General features: G+C 43.2%; 1 protein-coding gene across 5 annotated transcripts in view; it reads left to right on the plus strand.

Moving 5' to 3' along the window:
• Positions 1 to 17,177, plus strand: part of ZNF521 (zinc finger protein 521) — a 281,926-nt gene extending 264,749 nt beyond the window's left edge. For all 5 annotated transcript variants that reach the window (XM_049697670.1, XM_049697672.1, XM_004273739.3 and 2 more), the window contains one exon: positions 16,371 to 17,177. In XM_049697670.1, coding sequence (XP_049553627.1) covers positions 16,371 to 16,400 — 30 coding nt within the window. In that variant the 3' untranslated portion in view covers positions 16,401 to 17,177. The remainder of the gene's footprint in view (positions 1 to 16,370) is intronic.
• The last annotated feature ends 1,672 nt before the right edge of the window (positions 17,178 to 18,849 follow it).

Below are 18,849 nucleotides of genomic sequence, written 5' to 3' on the forward strand. Positions count from 1 at the left end.
TGGGAAGCCCTCGTCCCTCTGTGGAGTTAATGCATCTCCACTGAAGCCTGCTGCGAGCACCCTGCATCCCCGCCCACCATCTGTGCCTTCGCTTGCAAGCCCCCCCCACCACTCCTCTCTCTCTCTCTCTCTCTCTCTCTCTCTCTGTTACTCACTCTTTCCTGAGATCTCCTGGTATTGATATTGTCAGGCGACTAACTAACTGCTTTGTAAAAGTGGCTCTCCAAAACGGGCTTGTCGTTTAACTAGGGGAAGAGCTGGAAGGAACGCATTACAGTGTTGTTAAATGTCTCATTTAGAAAATGTCGATTAGAAAATGGGCAGGGAAGCAGCAATGGCCTTAAACCAATCGCAGGCTCTGGGAGCCAAGGATGCCCTGCCGATCACCGATTAGTACGAGGCACCTGTGGTCCGTGGTGAGAGACCAGGGATGCAACACAAGGTGGACATTATGACTCAGGTTAATCCTGTTCTGAACCAGAGTTCAGAGTCCGGAGTCGAATCTGACAAATGTTTGCCCCCTCTATCCAGGGGCTTGGACCAGCTGGTGGCGTGAGCACCAACCCAGTCCCCACAGACTGGCCCCTCTGTGATGTGATGCTACCCACTCTGGGAACCAGAGCTGGTTGCCTCAGGGCTACCTAAAGCCTCTGCTCAAAATGATCAGGCCCTGGGCTTTACAGAACGCCACCTAAAATAGCCGCGGTCATCTGTGTGGTGTGAGCCATCTTCTGAAGCGGAATGAGCAGGGGTTGCCGAACTTCCAAACTCGCTGCAGCCTGGAGCCAGCAGTGGTTTGCTCCCACCCTGTCCCAGCCCCTCGTGCCCCTGCCTCCCTGCTCCCCTCCCCGCTTCTTCCCACTCCCCACTCTGCTGGGAGCCCAGAGGGTGATGGGGCAGGAGGACAGTGTGGGTTCAAACAAAAGATGACCCTGCACCTCCTCGAGCATGGCTGAAGCAAGATTAATGTGTAATGTTTCACAATATGTGCTCTTAACAGAGTCCATTGTTAGTCCTCCTTGAATAAGATAAATCAAATCCAGGCCTGGGACACCAGTATATGAATTTAACAGATGTGATGCCATAGGGAAACTACTGTGTTATAAACTGCAGAAATGGCCTTTTTCTACTCCAGACTCGGGCTTATTCCAAAGAGCCTTCAGAGCTCCAGTGGTGAGGTGAGAGGTCACCCACTAAGACAGTAGCACCCACACTGTAATTCAGCCTTGTGTGTAATTGGTTCAGAATCTCATCCTGGCGTCTGGCTGGTATTCGTCCCGTCATCTCGCTCACCCTCCAAAGGAGAAGTAGGGCAGGGATGGCTGTACTCCATGTCCAGGTTTTCTTGGGTGAAAGATCACTTGGAGATGACAAAGCTGAGTAGTCAGCCTGAAATCCTGGTTGGTATTTTATTAATTTTGCACCAAGATAAATCCTGAAATTCTGACAAACTCCATGACAGGTGAAATTCCTTCTTGCAGAATCTGCTCAGCAAGAGGCTGCTCATTTCGTTCTGTTCCGAGGCAGGCAACAGGAGGGCAGCTTTCTAATCAGCCCTCAAAGGACCCCCAGCCGCCCCAGAGTCTCGGGCTGATTGAATAACTCCTGGGCCTCTTCCCCTAGGCCTCCATCAGCGGGAGTCCTGTGGAAAGCAATCTCCCGCAGACTGGCACTGAAGAGAGCTTTAAACCACCATTTTCTGCTCTCCCGAGGAGCCTGGAGTACTAAAAGATAGATGGACTGCAGATATTTTATGAGAAACTGTCAGAAGAAGAGCAGAGTAAATGTTTTTTTTCTTCTTCTTTGAGTCACACACTACATCACTGTTGAATTTCTCCCAGAATCTTTTACATTGAAAGTAAGAAATTAATTGGTTGCTAACCTTTCATTCCCCCTCCCTTCTTCCTCGTTGTCTTCCTCCTTTTTTCTTTTCTTAAATATCCACACAGAGGCCCTTTGCTTAACCACAGTTGCAGAAAATCAGTACCATTTGCAATGAAATATTTATAATGACAGAATGAAAAATTGGATTCATTTTCTGGACTGTAGCCGAACAGTCTGCAACTTTGCGCAATATTGTTAGGCATCCCTCCTTCCTCCCTTTCATTGGAAGCTTTTTCGAAAACAGGCCACATGTACACTTACCTATGCTTTGGAGGGATGCCTACCAAAACACAGAACCCGTTTCTGGGCTGTTTTTAAAAACAGAGGAGAAAAGAGCATATTTTCGTCTGTGTTGCCATGTGGGGGGCACTCAGCTGTGGCCCATAAAGAGGTAGAGAGGATATGAACCCCGTCAAAAGAAGGAGCATTGGCGCTGGGAAGGAGAAGCTGGGAGAAGTTTACAAGGAATCCAGGAGCCAGTCTGGTCTGCGCTCCGGAGCGGAGTACAAATAGCACCCAGCAGGCCATAGAGTCTCGGGGCAGGTTTATAAGGGAAATGGGAAGGCACAACAGAGGTGTATCAATAGACACTGATATCAGAGCTCACCTTCTTTTTTCCCTTTAGCGTTTGCTGCCGTAGGCTTTCCTCCCACGTGACCTCATATTCAGAGCTGCCTTCTTTCCAACAGAGGGTTGGCTACTGCATTTTTTTTTTCAAAGATGAAAGACAAAAGGAGTTTGCTAGGACGGTGCAGCGTTGCATTGCAAACAAGCCCGTCTCACGAGTGCAGGGCCGCCACAAGGCGTTCTTGCTTCCTACACGACTTGATTACATCTGCAGCAAGATGCCTGTGAAGTACATTTCAGTCTCCCAAATAAGTTTTCGCTTACCACTGCACAGACGGGCCCAAAGAGCCAGCCCACGTCTCCTCCCTCCATTGTCGGACTATGACAGAGCTTACATCCGCACTCCCACTCCGGGACCTGCTCAGGCTCCCAGGCCAGCCCTCTGACTTAACCTTTCATCTGGTCCCTTGTGAAGCCCTGGGTTTAAGTAGTTAGGGTTGTTTTCTTTTGGTGGTTTTTTCCAAAGCGAGAACAGTTCCAGCAGACTTGAGCATGAGTTAAAAACAGCCAAACTCAAACCTGCAGGTTTTGCTCACTGAATTTGCATCCTGCATTGCCAACTCCACCAGATCAATAATCCATATTTTAGTGTATAATAAAGGCTGCCTGTAATTGAATTAGCTCATTCATTCCATCTGATTAGCCCTGTTTTATTCATGGAGCGGAAAAATAATACAAGCTTACCTTCTCCAACATATCGCATGATGTGAATGTAAAAGAGCCTTCAGCACTGTAAAACAAATTTATAAAGATGATGGAGAGTTAATTTCAGTCTTTGTTTATCCTAGGAATAGGAATAATACAAAACACATCATGCTGCATTTTTGTGGTGATAACTTTAACATTCACATCTACTGTGTCAGTCTGTCCTCCAGTCAGCCCGGCATGAATATCCTATAATAGGTCTCTCTTCTTACCAAAAGCAAGAACGCCTCCTCAGTTCTGAAGGACAGCTGGGATAAACAGTCTTCTGGTATTCGCCTTGGAGAAATCCGCCTTAAGAGATTTCACCCTAAGGTCATTACCTCTTATCCATCCATGGATTACCATTTGCAAGCTTTGTGATTGCCTACTCTCTTCTCTTTGAAGCAAAATCTTAGCACACGTTTGGACCTGGGTGATGAGAAACACTGAACAGGAAAGGAGTTCTTCATCATTGGGACCCCAGGCTCTCAATGCATAGACCAATTTGTGTGTGATGCATACTTGCACAGGGGCTTGGAGGTTTTGTACAGGTTTCTAGGTTTGTCTTTTCATTGCATCCAAAAAGAAAAAAAATGATTTGGAGAAATGCTGACAGTTCAGCATGAAATGATGTGTGTTCTGACACAAACTGCATTGTAGCTTAGGAATCTAGCCTGAAGTTCTTTTACTGTGGCATTTCTTTGATTCAGGGGAGAAAAAGAATTTTCTTTAAAAGTGTGTGTTTTAGGATGTGACAATCACTTTTCTCCATTGCCGTGCATGAATTCAGCAGAATGTTTCCACTTAACCCTTATTATTGCTGGCTTTCTGGAGGACCGAGGGTAAGGAGAAAAAAATGTTTTTGCATTAGTTTTTCAACAACTTAGGTGAGTCTGAAATATATACCCAAGTAAATGGGGACTGTAATCGTGGCACGTTCAGAATCAATCTTTTCTGCAGACCAGGAAAGGAGCACTGAATAGCATTCATTTAGGTACTGCCAGATGTACTTCTGCAAGGGGCGTGCCTTGCCGAACCGCTTTGGATGATTTTAAGTGTTATTAAGCAGACTTAACAGGGGCAGCTGGCCCTCAGGATAGAAGTAAAGGACCATGGCACAGAAATCCTTGGTGGAGGAAAGTTCCAGGGCAAACCCATCCTCAGAAGGAGAAGCGCCCAAATGCAGACTGGATTTGAATATCTGAGTTAACAACTCTGGGAATATTTCTCTTCCTCTTGGCCAGCTCCTTCTATGTTGTGGCTGGTTTGCATTTGTGTTTGAAGTACCAGGCGGTTTAATGAAGTTATTCTTTTATAAATTTTGCAACACTGAAGCAAGCATGAGGGCTTTAAATTAGAATAAGTGCCACTTCTGTGTGGCAGGTTCCTTTGAGGACTGATTAGAAAGAGGCCTCCTGCCGCCCAGTCCTTTCTGCCCGGCAGCGGCGTAGGTGCGTGGGCTTGTTTACAGCTCACCTTTGAATTTGCACGAGAGAGCGAGCGTACACCATGCCTGCTGCCTGGGCCTCTGTTAGCGGAAGCTGTCTTCCTTTCCAGGATCATGTTAAATACTTCACTTTAAGGAGTTATTTTTTTAATTATATTGCTTTATTGTAATGAATTAAAATTAACTTGGAGCAGCAAATTATCTAAGGATGTGAGGGTTATAGATTACTGTCACCATAGCTACAGCTTTGTCGGGGGGGAACTCAAGGGCTGTCTTTCTAGAAGCTCAGTGCACCATGAGGGGTGAGGAGACTGTTCCACAGAGACCAAGAAGCAGCGTCAGAAAAGATGCCCAGGAAATGGGAAGAGAACGGGAGTTTAACGTGTGGGTTTATGAAGCGAATAAAGGCTCTTCTTGGCCAGAGTGGTGGGCAGCTCTGCCGTTTTAAGACCTGAAAGCTTCTGGGACAAGAAGAGATGAGGCACAAGAGGGAATCCAAGTGTATGTTAAGACCCAACAAGGTTCCATGTAGAATAAGGGATGCACGTGGCATTCCTGATTCCCTCTCTTCCTGCCTGTGTGCACTGGCTAACAGACGGGTGATTTCAGGGGACGCGAGGCAGGACATTATTAAAGAAATGGGCTTGAAGCTTTCTGCAGGACACAAAACATGCAAGGGGGAGGGAAAGGAAAGAGAGCAAGCCAGGAAAAAAGCACCAAACTTAAGTACAGAATTATTTCTCTTCTCTCCAAACCGGGATTTTTTTTTTTTTTAATTGAAAGTGAGAGACACCCAAATGGAATTGGGCTTGTGAAATATTCGCATTTTAAAAGGACTTTCTTAGAATTTAAAGCGAGGCCTACTTGGGGCTCCTTCTAATTGCATTCTCCATGCAGGAATATGAGCCCTGGGGGACTTCCCCCAAAGATCAAAGGCAAACACCAGGCATTTTACCTGTAGAACCCATGCAGGAATGTACCTCTCTCCCGGCTCCACAGCACACACTCATGCCAACATCCAGCATAGGCACGAGTGTACACACATGCACATGTGCACACACACACTCATCCTTCTGCAGTTTCATTATGGAAATTCTGGAAACCAACACATCGTCTTTTCACAGTTCTATTCTTTGTATGTATATTTACTAAAGCAAATGCCCTAGTAGACAAGCATTCGGTTGCCTATGATGGGGAAAGGTTGTTTTCTGTTATTCTTCATGATTTATAACATGCTGACTTACTCTTACTGTGAGTTTACCTCCTAGAGAGTGTGGCAGTGTTTTTACTAAAAGAAATAATACACTACAAGGAAGTGGCATTTCTTTTGCTCTTTGCCCAGGTTCAATAAACTATTCTTCATAATTATTGGGAATCGGTTGAAGGGAATCCTTGTCCATATCAAGTGGAAAAGCAGGAAGAGTTCGTGCTTCCTCCCCCTCCCTAGAAAGGTTACCCTTTGAATATAAATTACTATGCCTTGTGCTTCTCCCATTCTAATCAGATGACCTTTTGAGTCCGGCGGACAGAGTTTAAATCCTAAGCCTGCCAGTCAGTTTTTACATCAATGCCCTGTTCCAACAGCTTTCAGGTACATAACTTTCAATGGATTTCAAAAACAGACGCGAAGTAAGTCATGCAGGCGGAATCTTGCTGCTGATGGTCAGGCAACCTAACTTGACTGCAAGATCTTGGGCCAAGTAATGTGACGATGGGTAATTTCACTAACTAAACCCTTTACAAAAAACCTTCTGGGATTCAAAGTCTAAGAGAAAAGGGAGGAGCAGGAAATGTGTAATGTTTGCAAGAGGACAGTTCTGAGCAATTATCAATTTAAGCTCCCATTATTTGCTGCTAATTACTACACGAGGCTGTTAAATATTTAGCAGAAGTTTGTTTAATTGTGTTTGACTTGGGATGGGGCGGGGGGCTTGAATATGACTTGAGCATCATGAGTCAGTGTGTACACCCAGAGCCAGGCAGAGAGGAAATTTGCATTCACCCAAGATGAACACATTTCAGTGTCAGCCAAGCCTTCTTTTTCCTTCATTCCACAGATTTATCTTTAAGGTATCTACAATTAGAGCACGAAGAAGGGGCACTGTTCACGGATGTAAAATTGGAAGGAGGTCATTCTTAACCTGGTTTACAGGTGTTCTAGTTTAGAAAGCACCAGTGTGATAAATTAAACATTACAGGGGAAAAAATTAAAGCTTAGCAACAACTGGCACATGGACACATCTGTCTGTGAAGCACTGACTTAATCCCTGAATATCTTATTAGACTGTATTGCCTATCAAAGCCTTCTGTCCCACAATGCGCTGGATCCTGCAATTCTAGAATCTGAGCAGAATCTTTAAGCTCTGGCCTCTCTTTCATTTTTGCTGGCTCTCTGCAGTTTGATTTAAATTTTCCGTTGCCTCCATGCGTGTAAACAGGTAGCTCAACTCATTATTCTCTTTTAAAAATAAACTTTGTACTTTTAATGTATTTCCCAGTGGCTATTTTGCTCTTTTTAACCTATTCTTCTAATTCGGCACCTTTTTTTTTTTTTTCTTTTTCCTCAATGTAGTGGATAGTGCATGCTCCTGTCAGTTCAAAAAAGGGAAATTTCAAGCCTGTCCCATATGCAAAACAGATAGGGGTCAGGTAGCGACTGAAATTTTACGACCATTTCTTTTCATGTATTTTATTTATTTATTTATTTATTTATTTTTAATTAATTAATTAATTTAAATTTTGGGCCACGCTGTGTGGCTTGCAGGATTTTAGTTCCCCAACCAGGGATCGAACCTGCACCCTTGGCAGTGAAAGCAGAGTCCTAACCACTGGGCCACTAGGGAATCCCCTTTACTACCATTTTTAGGCTCGTAATGAGAAATGAAATGGTTACGAAGTTCACGTTGTCATGTATGACCCGTCATCAGTATTTGTCCTTTTGAAGCTGGTGGACCAGCGTGGCTTGTTTTATTTCTCTGAAGTGTTTAATTGTCAAAAGACTAAAAATTGCTCTACATTAGCAATTTGGACATGGCATTCCTTTAAAAATTAGTCTTTGCTTAGGCTTCTGAAGACTCACATTAGACTAAGGCTAGGCTGGCTTTAGGTAGGTATTCTCAAGATATTGTTCACCACCATTGGCTTTCCCAGCTTGGTTTGCTGTTGTAAACAAAAGAGCACCTGTGGTGAAAATAGGCTCTGTTTGAAGTGACCCCTACCTCCCTGCCCAGCCGCATGGATCTTCAGCCCCACAGGGACCAGTACCCTGCCCTCGGCCACTCTCAGCCTGGCTCCTGCTTGGTCTCTCCCCCTGGAGCCCGTCACTCTCTTCTAACCTCCCACTCCAGCACCGGGCAAGTGTGACTCCTCTGAGAACTAAGCCCAGGAGGTGAGGCGCCCTTTCTCTGTGGCCCATGGCACCCTGTCCTCCTGTCCCTGGTGAGTGCCCTGACGGTGAGCAGCTGTAGTCTCTGCAGCCAGCCCAGCCCGGGGATGAGAACATAGCGACCTGCACCGCTCAACAATTGCTTCTTCCCACAAGCCAGCTCAGCCGCTGCAGTGGCTGTAAGACCTTGAGAGTTGGCTTAAACTCTCTGGGACTTAATTTCCTCACCTATAAAATGAGATGTTGGAACAGATGCTGCTAGAACTCTCCCAGCTCTGAAACCATTTCTTTTTTATTCTGAAGTATCACTTACAGGTCTTGTTGGCTCGACCAGCAAATGAGGGATGATGGCTTTGCGTTTCGTTCAGAGTAGGGAGTGGTTTCCATAGCCTAAATAGTAATTTCCAGATTTTAATATTTGGGTCCCTTTATACTTTATTAGATTGTAAATATTTCTAAAGCAGCACTGATTAAGTGCCACTAAAATGTACCACCTTTGTTCATTGATGGTACATGGAAGGTCTTAGTAAACTGCTGAATGAGTGGACATTTTTGGAGAGATGATTATTTATACAGGCAATGCCATTTATTATATATCTCGAAGAATCCTTTCCCTGATTTCTCAGCAAATGCCCATTCTCACCATTGACCATCTTTTTAAATGCCATGCCATAGTTCCATGTGGCATATATGTGTCCCTCTTGCTGTCCCCTTTTGTTTTTTTTGTAATTTGACGGGGGGAGATAGCTCTGAGACTGAAGACTAGGTCGCATCCTCAAGCAGGCGCGGCAAGCTCAATGTGTTTTCAAAACACTGGAAGCAGTGGGCCTCAACTGGGGATGATTTTTCCCCCAGGAGCTATGTGGCAAGGTCTAGAGATTTCTGGCTGTCACGACTGGGAAGGTGCCCCTGGCATGTTGTTGACAGAGGCCAGGGATGCTGCTAACATCCTACTGGGCACAGGGCAGACCCCTAGAGCAAAGACTAGTCCCCCTCGACATTCCAGTACTGCTGAGGTTGGGAAACCTTGTCCCACTGGCCTTCTAGAATCTATTTAATTTGTAGGCATCTCTCTCTAGAACAAAGCAGTTGAATGACATATTTTGTATAATGACTAAGAAATAGCTTACTGGATTGTGTTTTTGGTTTCTCTGGGTGAGATAGAAGAACTTTATACTACAGATACATGGTCAAGCCTTCTGAACATAAACTCATAAACATGCCAGTGTCCACATGCTTCAGAGTTACCTCAGCCCAACCTTTTCTAGGCATATTTAGCATGAATGTCCAAAGAACAGCAAATACAAAAAAAGTCCTTCAGTGAGGTTTATTAGAATGTGAAATCATTTCCTATGGGAGGTGTGATAGAAGCTTCATTGCCAAAAGCATTTAAAACTAGCCTAGAGTATGAACCTTATAAAACAATTTTTGTCCAACAAGGGGACAAACTAAATAACCTAATAGTCCTTTTCCTTAATATCGTGTATTTTTCTGATCACTTCTGATGATACCCTTTCACCTTTTGCTTTAATATAGCTTAGTGTCATCCAGAAAATGCTTTGAGATGTCAGGCCAAGCCCATGTGAACTGTGAAATGTCAAAAGAAAATGCATCAGTGTCTCTCTAAGTTCATAGTGATGACATTACCATATGAAAAAATAAAAAGGGAAATTCTGTCAGCGCAAACATGATCATAAATGCAACATTCATGGCATTAAAGAGAGGGGCAAAAGCATATCGTGACAGACGGTTTGGGAAATCCCATTGCTGTTTATCAAAATAAAAGTGTAGAACCTCATTTTAGTGAATCCTGCCGAAGTAAAAATCGTGAGTCAGCCACCCTGGTCACGAACATCCATCATGTGAGTATGTGTTTTAGACTGTCAGAGCACTTTGGGAAATACTATACATTTGTCTTTGAAGAACATTCATTAAAATATATCTCACCAAAATGCACATACCCACATATATGTTCCTGACGTTTGCCAGGTAGGGCCCATGAAAACACAATTACCCCAAACTTCTCCAGCTAAGAAGTATATGATTTGTAGACAATGGAAACTCTGGGGTGGTAAAACGGGGTCTAACTGGTATTTTGGATGATTTGGGTGATTTTTAGAAATTCTAACAGTACTTCCAAAGCTGAAGCAATTCACTTTTAATTAATTTAAAACTCTGAGTACTTCGGTAGTCATGTGGACTTTCAAAATGTTAATTTACTGCCTTCACATCCTGTTAACCTTATCAAGACAAAGGCTACTCTTCGCCATTGTATTTTTTTCTCTAACCTATGGGGGAGATCACCCAGTAGCCACTCTCCATTAGCTAGATACACTCCTAAAGCTGTTTTACTAGCAAAAGAACTTGGGAATGAAAAAAAGAGAGAGGGTGGAAATGTAAAACTCTTGATTAGAAAGTATAATTTAATAGAACATGTATTGAACCAAATGTATTGATTAATGTAGAAGATATAGTACTTATATTGATTCAAACCAGAGATTTAGTACTAAAAGCTCTAAGCCAAAAAGCTGCTGCAGATTTGCTACAAAAGTCAGTTTAATGCTGTCCTTGAGAGCGCCTTCACAAAGAAATTCTTCTAATGTTTGAGGACTAGGTAGAATGCGGTATATGTCAGTTTGATCCCGGAGGGTTTTATTTTGTACTCTAATAGCTGTTACGAGCCTACATTATATCCAAGGAGTAATTTTCCTTAGGGGTGCCCGGCTCGCTTTGTGTCAATATTCTAGCATTTTAAGTCACGTACAGTATATGCTTCTGGGAACAGGGAAGGAGCCAGCCAGACTCATAATGGTCTGCATTCATTAATAAAGGCAGAAGCTTCTGTCCCTCCACTGCCCGCTACGGGGATGCCTCTTTGGCCTTCAGGGACCCGTGCAGACACATTTAAAGAAAGCTTTATTTTGAGTGGGCAGGAGACAAAATGTAGGACTCGCAGGCATCTCCTAAGTCAGCTATATGCCCGAGCACAGGGTGACCTTAATGGGTCAAAGAAGAATGCAGGTCAAAAGACTTATTATCCAGGCTGTTGGAAACCAATTGCTTTTGTTTAAAAAAATAAATAAAAAATTAAAAAAAAAAGCAGTAGTGCTTAAAGGTGGACGATAATGTAGAATTCTGTTTGCAGCCTGTAACTGCACGACTGTATGTGTACTGGGATATGCTTCTAGAAAAATGAAAGCATGCAGGCTATCCATAGTGCTTACAGATAAAGGTCCAGCCCTCGTGATAAAAGGAAGGGTAATATAATTAGTTAATCAGTGATGATTGATTACGGATGTGTGCGTTCTTCAACTAAAGAAAAAACAACATGCTGCCATGGTGCTGTCACCATCTGTTGAAAGAAACAGCCACATTTAATCCTTCTGTGTCTTTTATTTCTTCCCGCCTCGCATTGTTGGAAAGCCACAATTGCCTACTATTTCTTCTGGTTGGAAAACATCTCATTTAAATTGAATACAACTGCAGTTTAAATTCGGGATTCTAATGGCATGGTGAATTAGTGGAAAGCTTGTTATATTTGTTTTTTCATTCCTTTTTAAAATAGCATGCTGTCTCTTTTTCTTAGTTTTAAAAGCTTGTCAGAATTTGAGACAAAAGGCTATAAATACACAACTCATGGTAAAAATGATTAACATCTTTGAATCAACAAAGCTCACAAAACTTCCATTCTGACAGTTTTTATTTTTATTATCACTGCTATGTAACATTTTGCCGATGCCAACAGAGGGCTACAAAGCACAGACAACGAGACGTGGTCTGTCAAAATATTGGACAAGCGAGGGCAAGCTGTGGCACCGTTTTTGGGGCTAGGGACTTAATTTTTCTACCCTGGGAAGGTAGATTCCCCCTGGCTTTCCTCCAGAGCTTAACTTCATCTTTGTTATAGGTACAGATATTCAAATTCACATCAAGATCACAGGAAAATGGGATAGTTTGGCCAAGGTGAACAGTTACAGGGGATGGTGGGTTGTTTTTTTTTTTAATTTAAAAATATTTTGCTTGGATTGCATTTTAAATAGGATTAAACTGTTTGACCAGTAAATGTGGTCAGCCCTCTGAAAGGAGGAGGCTGAATTAATCATGTGTTAGCGTGCCAAGCCCAAAATGAGAATTCCAGTCTTGTAAAATGAAAGGCATCTCATATTTTTAAAGAAATTCATAGTGCTAGAAGGGAATTTTTAAGGTCCTCATCTGTTTTTTAGCTTTCTAAGTCTAATTTCACATTTTAGAGAAAAAAAGATAGAACAAACTCCTTCTAAATGGGGCCCTTTTCAGTAAAGAGTGTTTCTGTTGTTGTTGTTGTTTTAAACCTGGCTATTAAAGTATCATACCTAGATGGATCGTCTTTTAAGCTTTAAGGTGTGTTGTGAATTTGATTTTTTTTTTAACACAAACCCCCCTCGTGTAAAACAACTGTTCATAACTGGGATTAATGGTTTGCAATTTTCGGTTACTTAGACGTGGGGTCTCCAAGAGATGGCTTTTTGCAGAGTAGAATATGGCTCTCTGTGGGATTGCAGAAGTTTTCTTCTCTTCCAACTTCCTTTTCTGTCATCACCCCCCCAGCCCGCGTCGATGTTGCACTGATGTTCTCCTCGATTATGTAAAACACTTTCCCTTCATTGGAACAGATATTTTTTCTCATAACCTGTCATTGCATTAAAGTACCTTGGGGACTGTGAATTGCTGTGTAAAATTGGTGAGATTACCCACTGCTTTGTTCTAGCGTAGTGGTTTCCTCCAGACCCAAAGAACAGAAAACTCGTATAGGAGAAGGCTGCTTGCGCGTGGCCCGGCAGCCTTTTCTCGCCCTGCGCGTCCCCGCCTGTGCTGCAGGGGCTCAGGAAGGGCTCTGTGGTGTGGCGGGGTGTGGGGAGGAGATATGGCAGGCACCTGCCCTCTCCTTGGGCTTAGCGCTTCTCTGGTCTACTTTTCATCTTTCCCACTCGCTTCTTGTCTCCCTTTCTGTCTGTGATTTTAAAAACACACCAAATAGGTGGAAGGCTCCCATGAAGCAACTTCTTGTTTCTCTTATCCTTGGACCTTCAGTGAAGTCTGGAGACAAACACTCCTCATCTTTCTCTCCAACCCCTAAAAACCAACCCAGTAACCTGTGCAGCTCAGACATTCCTTCCTTCCTCCAGAAGATGAAATCAGGCCATTTGTATTTTCAGTGACTCAAAGTACTGCGTGGAGGAGGGAAACAGTCACATCCCAAAGATCCTCAGAAGTGGTGAGGACAAGCCCTTGAGGACTGGATCAGAATCACCTGTTTGTTTTGTTTTCAATGCAAATATGCCCAGTTGCCACCTTGAGAATCACAGACAATGGTGAGCCAGGACTGGGAGGCCTGACCTCACCCCCAGCTGATCTGGAGAAAAAAAGAAAAAGAAGGACAAAAAGTGATCTCAATGGTATACAGGTATCTCTACACCGAGGGAACTTTCTGCCTTTACCATGTTTCCTGCCAGGTTTCCCATTTAGACGTGATTTGTATTACAGCTCTTTAGTTTTGTTGAATCTTGAATTTTGCAAGCCGTACCCTTGTCCTTCTCTCAAATGATATATATTTTTTCTCTTTATATGCAAAGCATACATCCTTTATAGTAGCAACTTCAATCTGTTGCAATAAGTGATTCATATGTATTTGTTCATTTCTTTGCAGCTCCGAAGAGACTTGTATGGCTTTGGTTTAGGATGAAAGCATCCAAGAAACAACTGTTGCCAACTATTATGGCCAACTTGTGTTAGGTTTTTGTTCTGCAGTATCTTAATACAGGCACATAGAAGAACACAGGATAGATTGCAGTATAGCTTCCTTTATTAACCACTAAAATTCGATTGAATGTGGAATGTCTATAGTAAGCGCTTAAATATTTTTAAATAATGTTATTAAACTGATTTCTGTTTTTTACTTTATGATAAAAAGTAATCACACATCCTCCTGTCAACGTTCTACCATTTAGATAACTATTGTCATAGATTCTTGTATTTATTTTCTTAATTTTTTAAATTAAAAAAAAAAAAAGCACCTTTCTGTAAGATCAGGCTTGACTCTTTGAGATAGGAAAATGCATGAAAAAGTTTAGACACTGCATTTTGAGTAATTGAACTTTTTTACTGTTTATAACCTCTTTGATCATAATTATGTTGATATTTAAGGGGATAGCAATGTTTCTTAGTCTCATCAGTATTTTGATTACCCTTTATGTCTACGTGTTGGTGAAAAATAATTTGCAGAAGTATTTATTTAGAATCAATACAAAGAAAAAAAGAGTTGGCATAAAACTGGTCTGCTCCTGTATGTACTTTTAGGCGAGGACTACTAAAGAAAAATTTAAAATCCAGCTTGTCTTTTACTGAATTAATAAAAATGGTATGTTTTAAATAAGGCTGAGTGAAATAACATCCTCATTATTTGCTGTCAATCTTCTTACAAAATGGGCGTAGTTTGAAATAGGGAACGGAAGACCTGGGTCCTTTTCACAAGACTCATGTCTCCTCCATTGGTGCTCTTAGCCCCAGTTGGGCAGCCCTGAGCAGCGAGGCCTCTGGTCCTGCATCCTTTATGCATCAGGCAGGCACTTTGCTAGTTTGGTGGGGGATGAAAAGATAACAAAGATCTCTGAGACAAAGCCCTCTGCTGCAAACTTTCCATAGCTCCTCTTTCCCTACAAGACAAAGCCTGAACTCCTTAGCCAGGTACAGAGGGCTCTTCATAATCTGGCCGCAAACTTTTCTCTATCTTTATTTCTCATCAGCATGGTTGGTTCTGGACACTTGAGAAGATTCCAACCAAACTGAACGCGTTGCAGGTCCACGAACATACCTTGCATATTCTTCTTTGCCTTTACCCACGTGGGTCTTTGGCCTGGAATGCCCGCCCTGCCTCCCAAATGCCTCTTCGTTCATATTCATTCATATTATTCCAGCCTCAACTAAAATGTCACGAGTTACATCCACTGCAAAGCCTTCCCCAAAGGCCAGGCAGGGTTAGGCACGCATGATACTCCTATGGTCATTTCTAATATAATCCCACCAGGTTGCTTTACCATCATGTGCCCACGTGACTTTCTTGAGACTGTGAACACTCTAAAGATGATGGGAAGGCAGAGACCGTCCTTCTCCCGTCAGTGGCCCTTGCCTAGCTTGTCAGTCGTTCAATTGGCCAGACCCGCTTTGCTGAGTGCTACAATCCTGGGGGCTACGCCTGGTGGTGATACCAGGATTCAAGAGACGCTTGTGAAAGAATGAATAAGTGAATGAAGACCAAAATTACAGACACAGGGAGAGAGCCGAAATTGCAGCTAACCACGAGACCCCGGATGCGTACAATATAAGCAGTATAAAGCACAGTGGGAAATCAGAGAAGGGGAAAGCAGTTTGAGACGGGATGAGCATGAAGTGGTAGTATTTTGTGGTAGACCTCAAGGTTCTGATCAGAAGGGACGGGGAAGGGGGTCGACTGGGAGAGGTGGGAGAACGAGGCTCAGGGGAGGCACAGCGGAGGGAAGGTGCACATCAGGCCATCTCCAGGCGTTTGCTCCGAATGAAAGTCCCGTGGACCTGTGACCATCCCCCGTGCAGGCCATAGGCCCAGGTCTGGGGCCCAGTGTTCACCCCCAGGGCCTGGCTTGTAGTTATAAGTTACCCAGGAATCCCAGTTGCCGGCTCACAATTTGGAACCGGGATGTTGGCTCAGAAAGGGGACATGCTGTGTGGATGGAGAGGAGGCCACCAGAATACAACAAGGACTGCACCCGCTGGGGACGGGGGAGGTTGCAGGCTGCTGTGATCTGCTCCTGCGCCAGGATGGGACCCAGCACCAAGCCCACCCCAAGGAGAGGAACTGGAGAAGCTTCCTGTCCTCTCTGTCAGTTGTCCGCCAGGCTGTTCTTGCCCGTAAAGTCTATATTCAGGGACAGATAGAGCCTCTGCTGTTAAGACGTTCACCTTCTAAGAGTGAGTAGAACAAAAGCATCTGTAATGAATGGAAATGATGCACAGATAAATATAACTGTTAAAATAGTGCTACCCAGGCATTTGAAAAGACGGTCGTATCCTCATAAGAAGAGATGGTGGAAGGTAGGGCGGCGGTCTCCGGGGAAGCAAAACAGAGGCAGAGAAAGGGGAGACCCCTGGCCCTGCCCTTCCATCCTGGCTCCCACTGGGGGAGGGGAGGAGCCGGTCCCATGAGCACCGATTCATCTGGGTGCAGAAATACAGTATTTAGGTCATTATAAATCAATCAGCATTTATAGATACTTGGTTTGATGAAAATACAATCACTTAAGGTTTTTTTTTTTCCCCCTTTCATTACAGAATCATACGATGACCCAACACAGCAGTTAGTGCAAGCACGGTCTCTCAAGGAGAATGACTTTTGTGGCACAAAAAGGGAACATATTTTACTCTTTGCACGAAACTTTCATTGTTAATGTATATTATTCAGAAACATTGTATTGTACCATAAAACTTGTATTATCAAAACTGTTGGATGTTCATGTGTTTGAACTTTTGAGCACCGGATAGACCCCCTGTATATAAAGTGTCTCACATGTATTATGTCGTCTGATACTAAAATGGTCTTATAAAGACAAGTGGACTTGGGCCCTATTCAGGCAAGATTTTTAAAAAAATGTGAGCAAAATGGCTTAAGAGAAAGTATTTTCAAGGAAGACAGATTAAAACAACCCTGTTACACAGGAGACTATGTTTGGACTTCCTTTTCTTAACACTTAAGCCTAGAATTTCTCTTTTGGTATATCAACAGTTAAACCCAAGACTATTTTTTATTGCTGAAGATTCTTGCAAACCATGAAGAGATGTTCTCACAGAACCCCACAGCTGGATAAGGCCCGTATATATATTTGTAAGCCTTGCAATGTGACAGGTAGCATCACTATATATGCAATAGTTGTTATGTAGACTGTCAAAGAATTTTTTTTTTCCTGGATACATTTGAAGCTTTGAGTGTTCAAGGTTTTCCTTAATGATTTCACACAGCCAAATTCTTGAATCAGTTGAACTAACCTGTATGTTACTGTTATTAATGTTTACTCTGCGGTCTGAACCTGGAGATTACTGGAATTGTTTTCCAAGAGGAAATAAATTCAGTTTACCATTAGGTATGAGTGTATTTGTGTGTTTTCTTTTTCTAGTTACTCTGCCATTAAAAAAAATCTAATTGCCCGCACCCTTGGAAATGAGTTCTGCTCTTGAGAATATCCCAGGCATAACCTCAATCATATTTAAGCTTTCCACGCTGGGCCAAAAGCAGCTGGGAGGAGATTCATCACGTCGCATAGGGAAGGAATCAGACCCGAGGTACTTCTTCCTCTTGCAGATCCTACCAGGTCACATTGTACTGGAGGATTTTGACATCACAGATGGATGTGATGGCTGTTTTCTGCATAATTTGCAGCCCAATTCATGTCATGCTGTGCAAATCTGAACTCAAAGTAGATGGCTGCAATTTGAGAGGCAGTTTGGCTTATGTGTACTTAAGAAGCAGCTTTGTTCATTCAGAAGACAAAGCACAGAGCGGGGAGCCTGTGAGCCTCGCACTGGCACAGAGCGCAGACTCTCGGTGTGATCTTCTCCACATCAGCCACCTCCAGGCCTCACTCCCCCAGCCCGGAGAGGTGATGTGGCTTGGTCATAGGCCTTCACGCAGGCACGGGGTGTTGCCTGGAAGTTTGCTCACTGGTTGCTCACACCATGGCTTGCCACAAAATGGTGAGTGAATAGGCACTCGAATTTCAGAGGCTTTTTTTGGGGGGAGGGGGAAGAGAATAGCCATGTGTACGTTGAGTCCTAATATACATGTTTAGCCAAAATCAGTAACTATAGACCTGATGTTAGTGGGCAACTTTGATCCACATCCTGCTTAAAATACTTCACCCACTGGAACTCTTTCACCCTCTTTGAAACTCTGAGGACCTCAAGCAGCTCTTTAAACAAGCGAGAATCTTCACAGCACTTTTTCTGATGGAGAAGCTAAAGCATGGACTGGTTCACTTCATTGTGACCACCTGTCACCAGGGGAACCATGAATGAAACCCAGATACCAGCCACGCAAGGTGTAAGCCTCACCCCATGGTGCTCAAACCCTAGCCTGCGTCAGGATCACCTGGAGGGCTTGTTACATCACAGGGTACTGGACCTGACACCCGGAATTGCTGCATCAGTAGACCTGGTGGGGCTCAAATGTTTGCAGTTCTAGGACATTCCCAGCTGGGGCTCACGTTCCACACTTTGGAGGGCCACACTTTGAGACCCACTGTTCTACCCCATTTCCAAATTAGCTGAGTGCATTGAATGTGAATAGCCATGCAGAGTGCTGGCAAATTATATTACTTATTTTGATACCAATAAAAGAAAGTTTGGTCAAATTTTAGGACCATTCAGAAACAGGTACCTCCTGGTAATTAATGTACGTTTGCTTGCCAGAGTGTATCGTGTGTGTGTTTAGTTTTTTAATGCTAGGAAAACCTACAACTATACATTTCACAATGGATTGCCAGCATGCTATTTAATTAAAAAGCTTTTTCACCAGCTACATAAATAATGAAGTATGCTAAGAATATGCAAGTACATTCATAATTAAAATACTCAGCTATGTTTAAAAAAATTAAGATCTCTGGCCTATTCAAGGATTTTGCATTTAAAATGAAATAGCCACATGATGATTTTTTAAAAAGCTTTAAAACCTCAGGTTATTAATAAGTGGGTTCTATTTTACTAAAAGGAAGCTGCTCTTCATTCATGAAAAGGAAGCAGGTGATGGTATTATCCAGGG

The sequence above is a fragment of the Orcinus orca genome, chromosome 15, assembly GCF_937001465.1.
Source record: "Orcinus orca chromosome 15, mOrcOrc1.1, whole genome shotgun sequence".
Lineage (NCBI taxonomy): Eukaryota > Metazoa > Chordata > Mammalia > Artiodactyla > Delphinidae > Orcinus > Orcinus orca.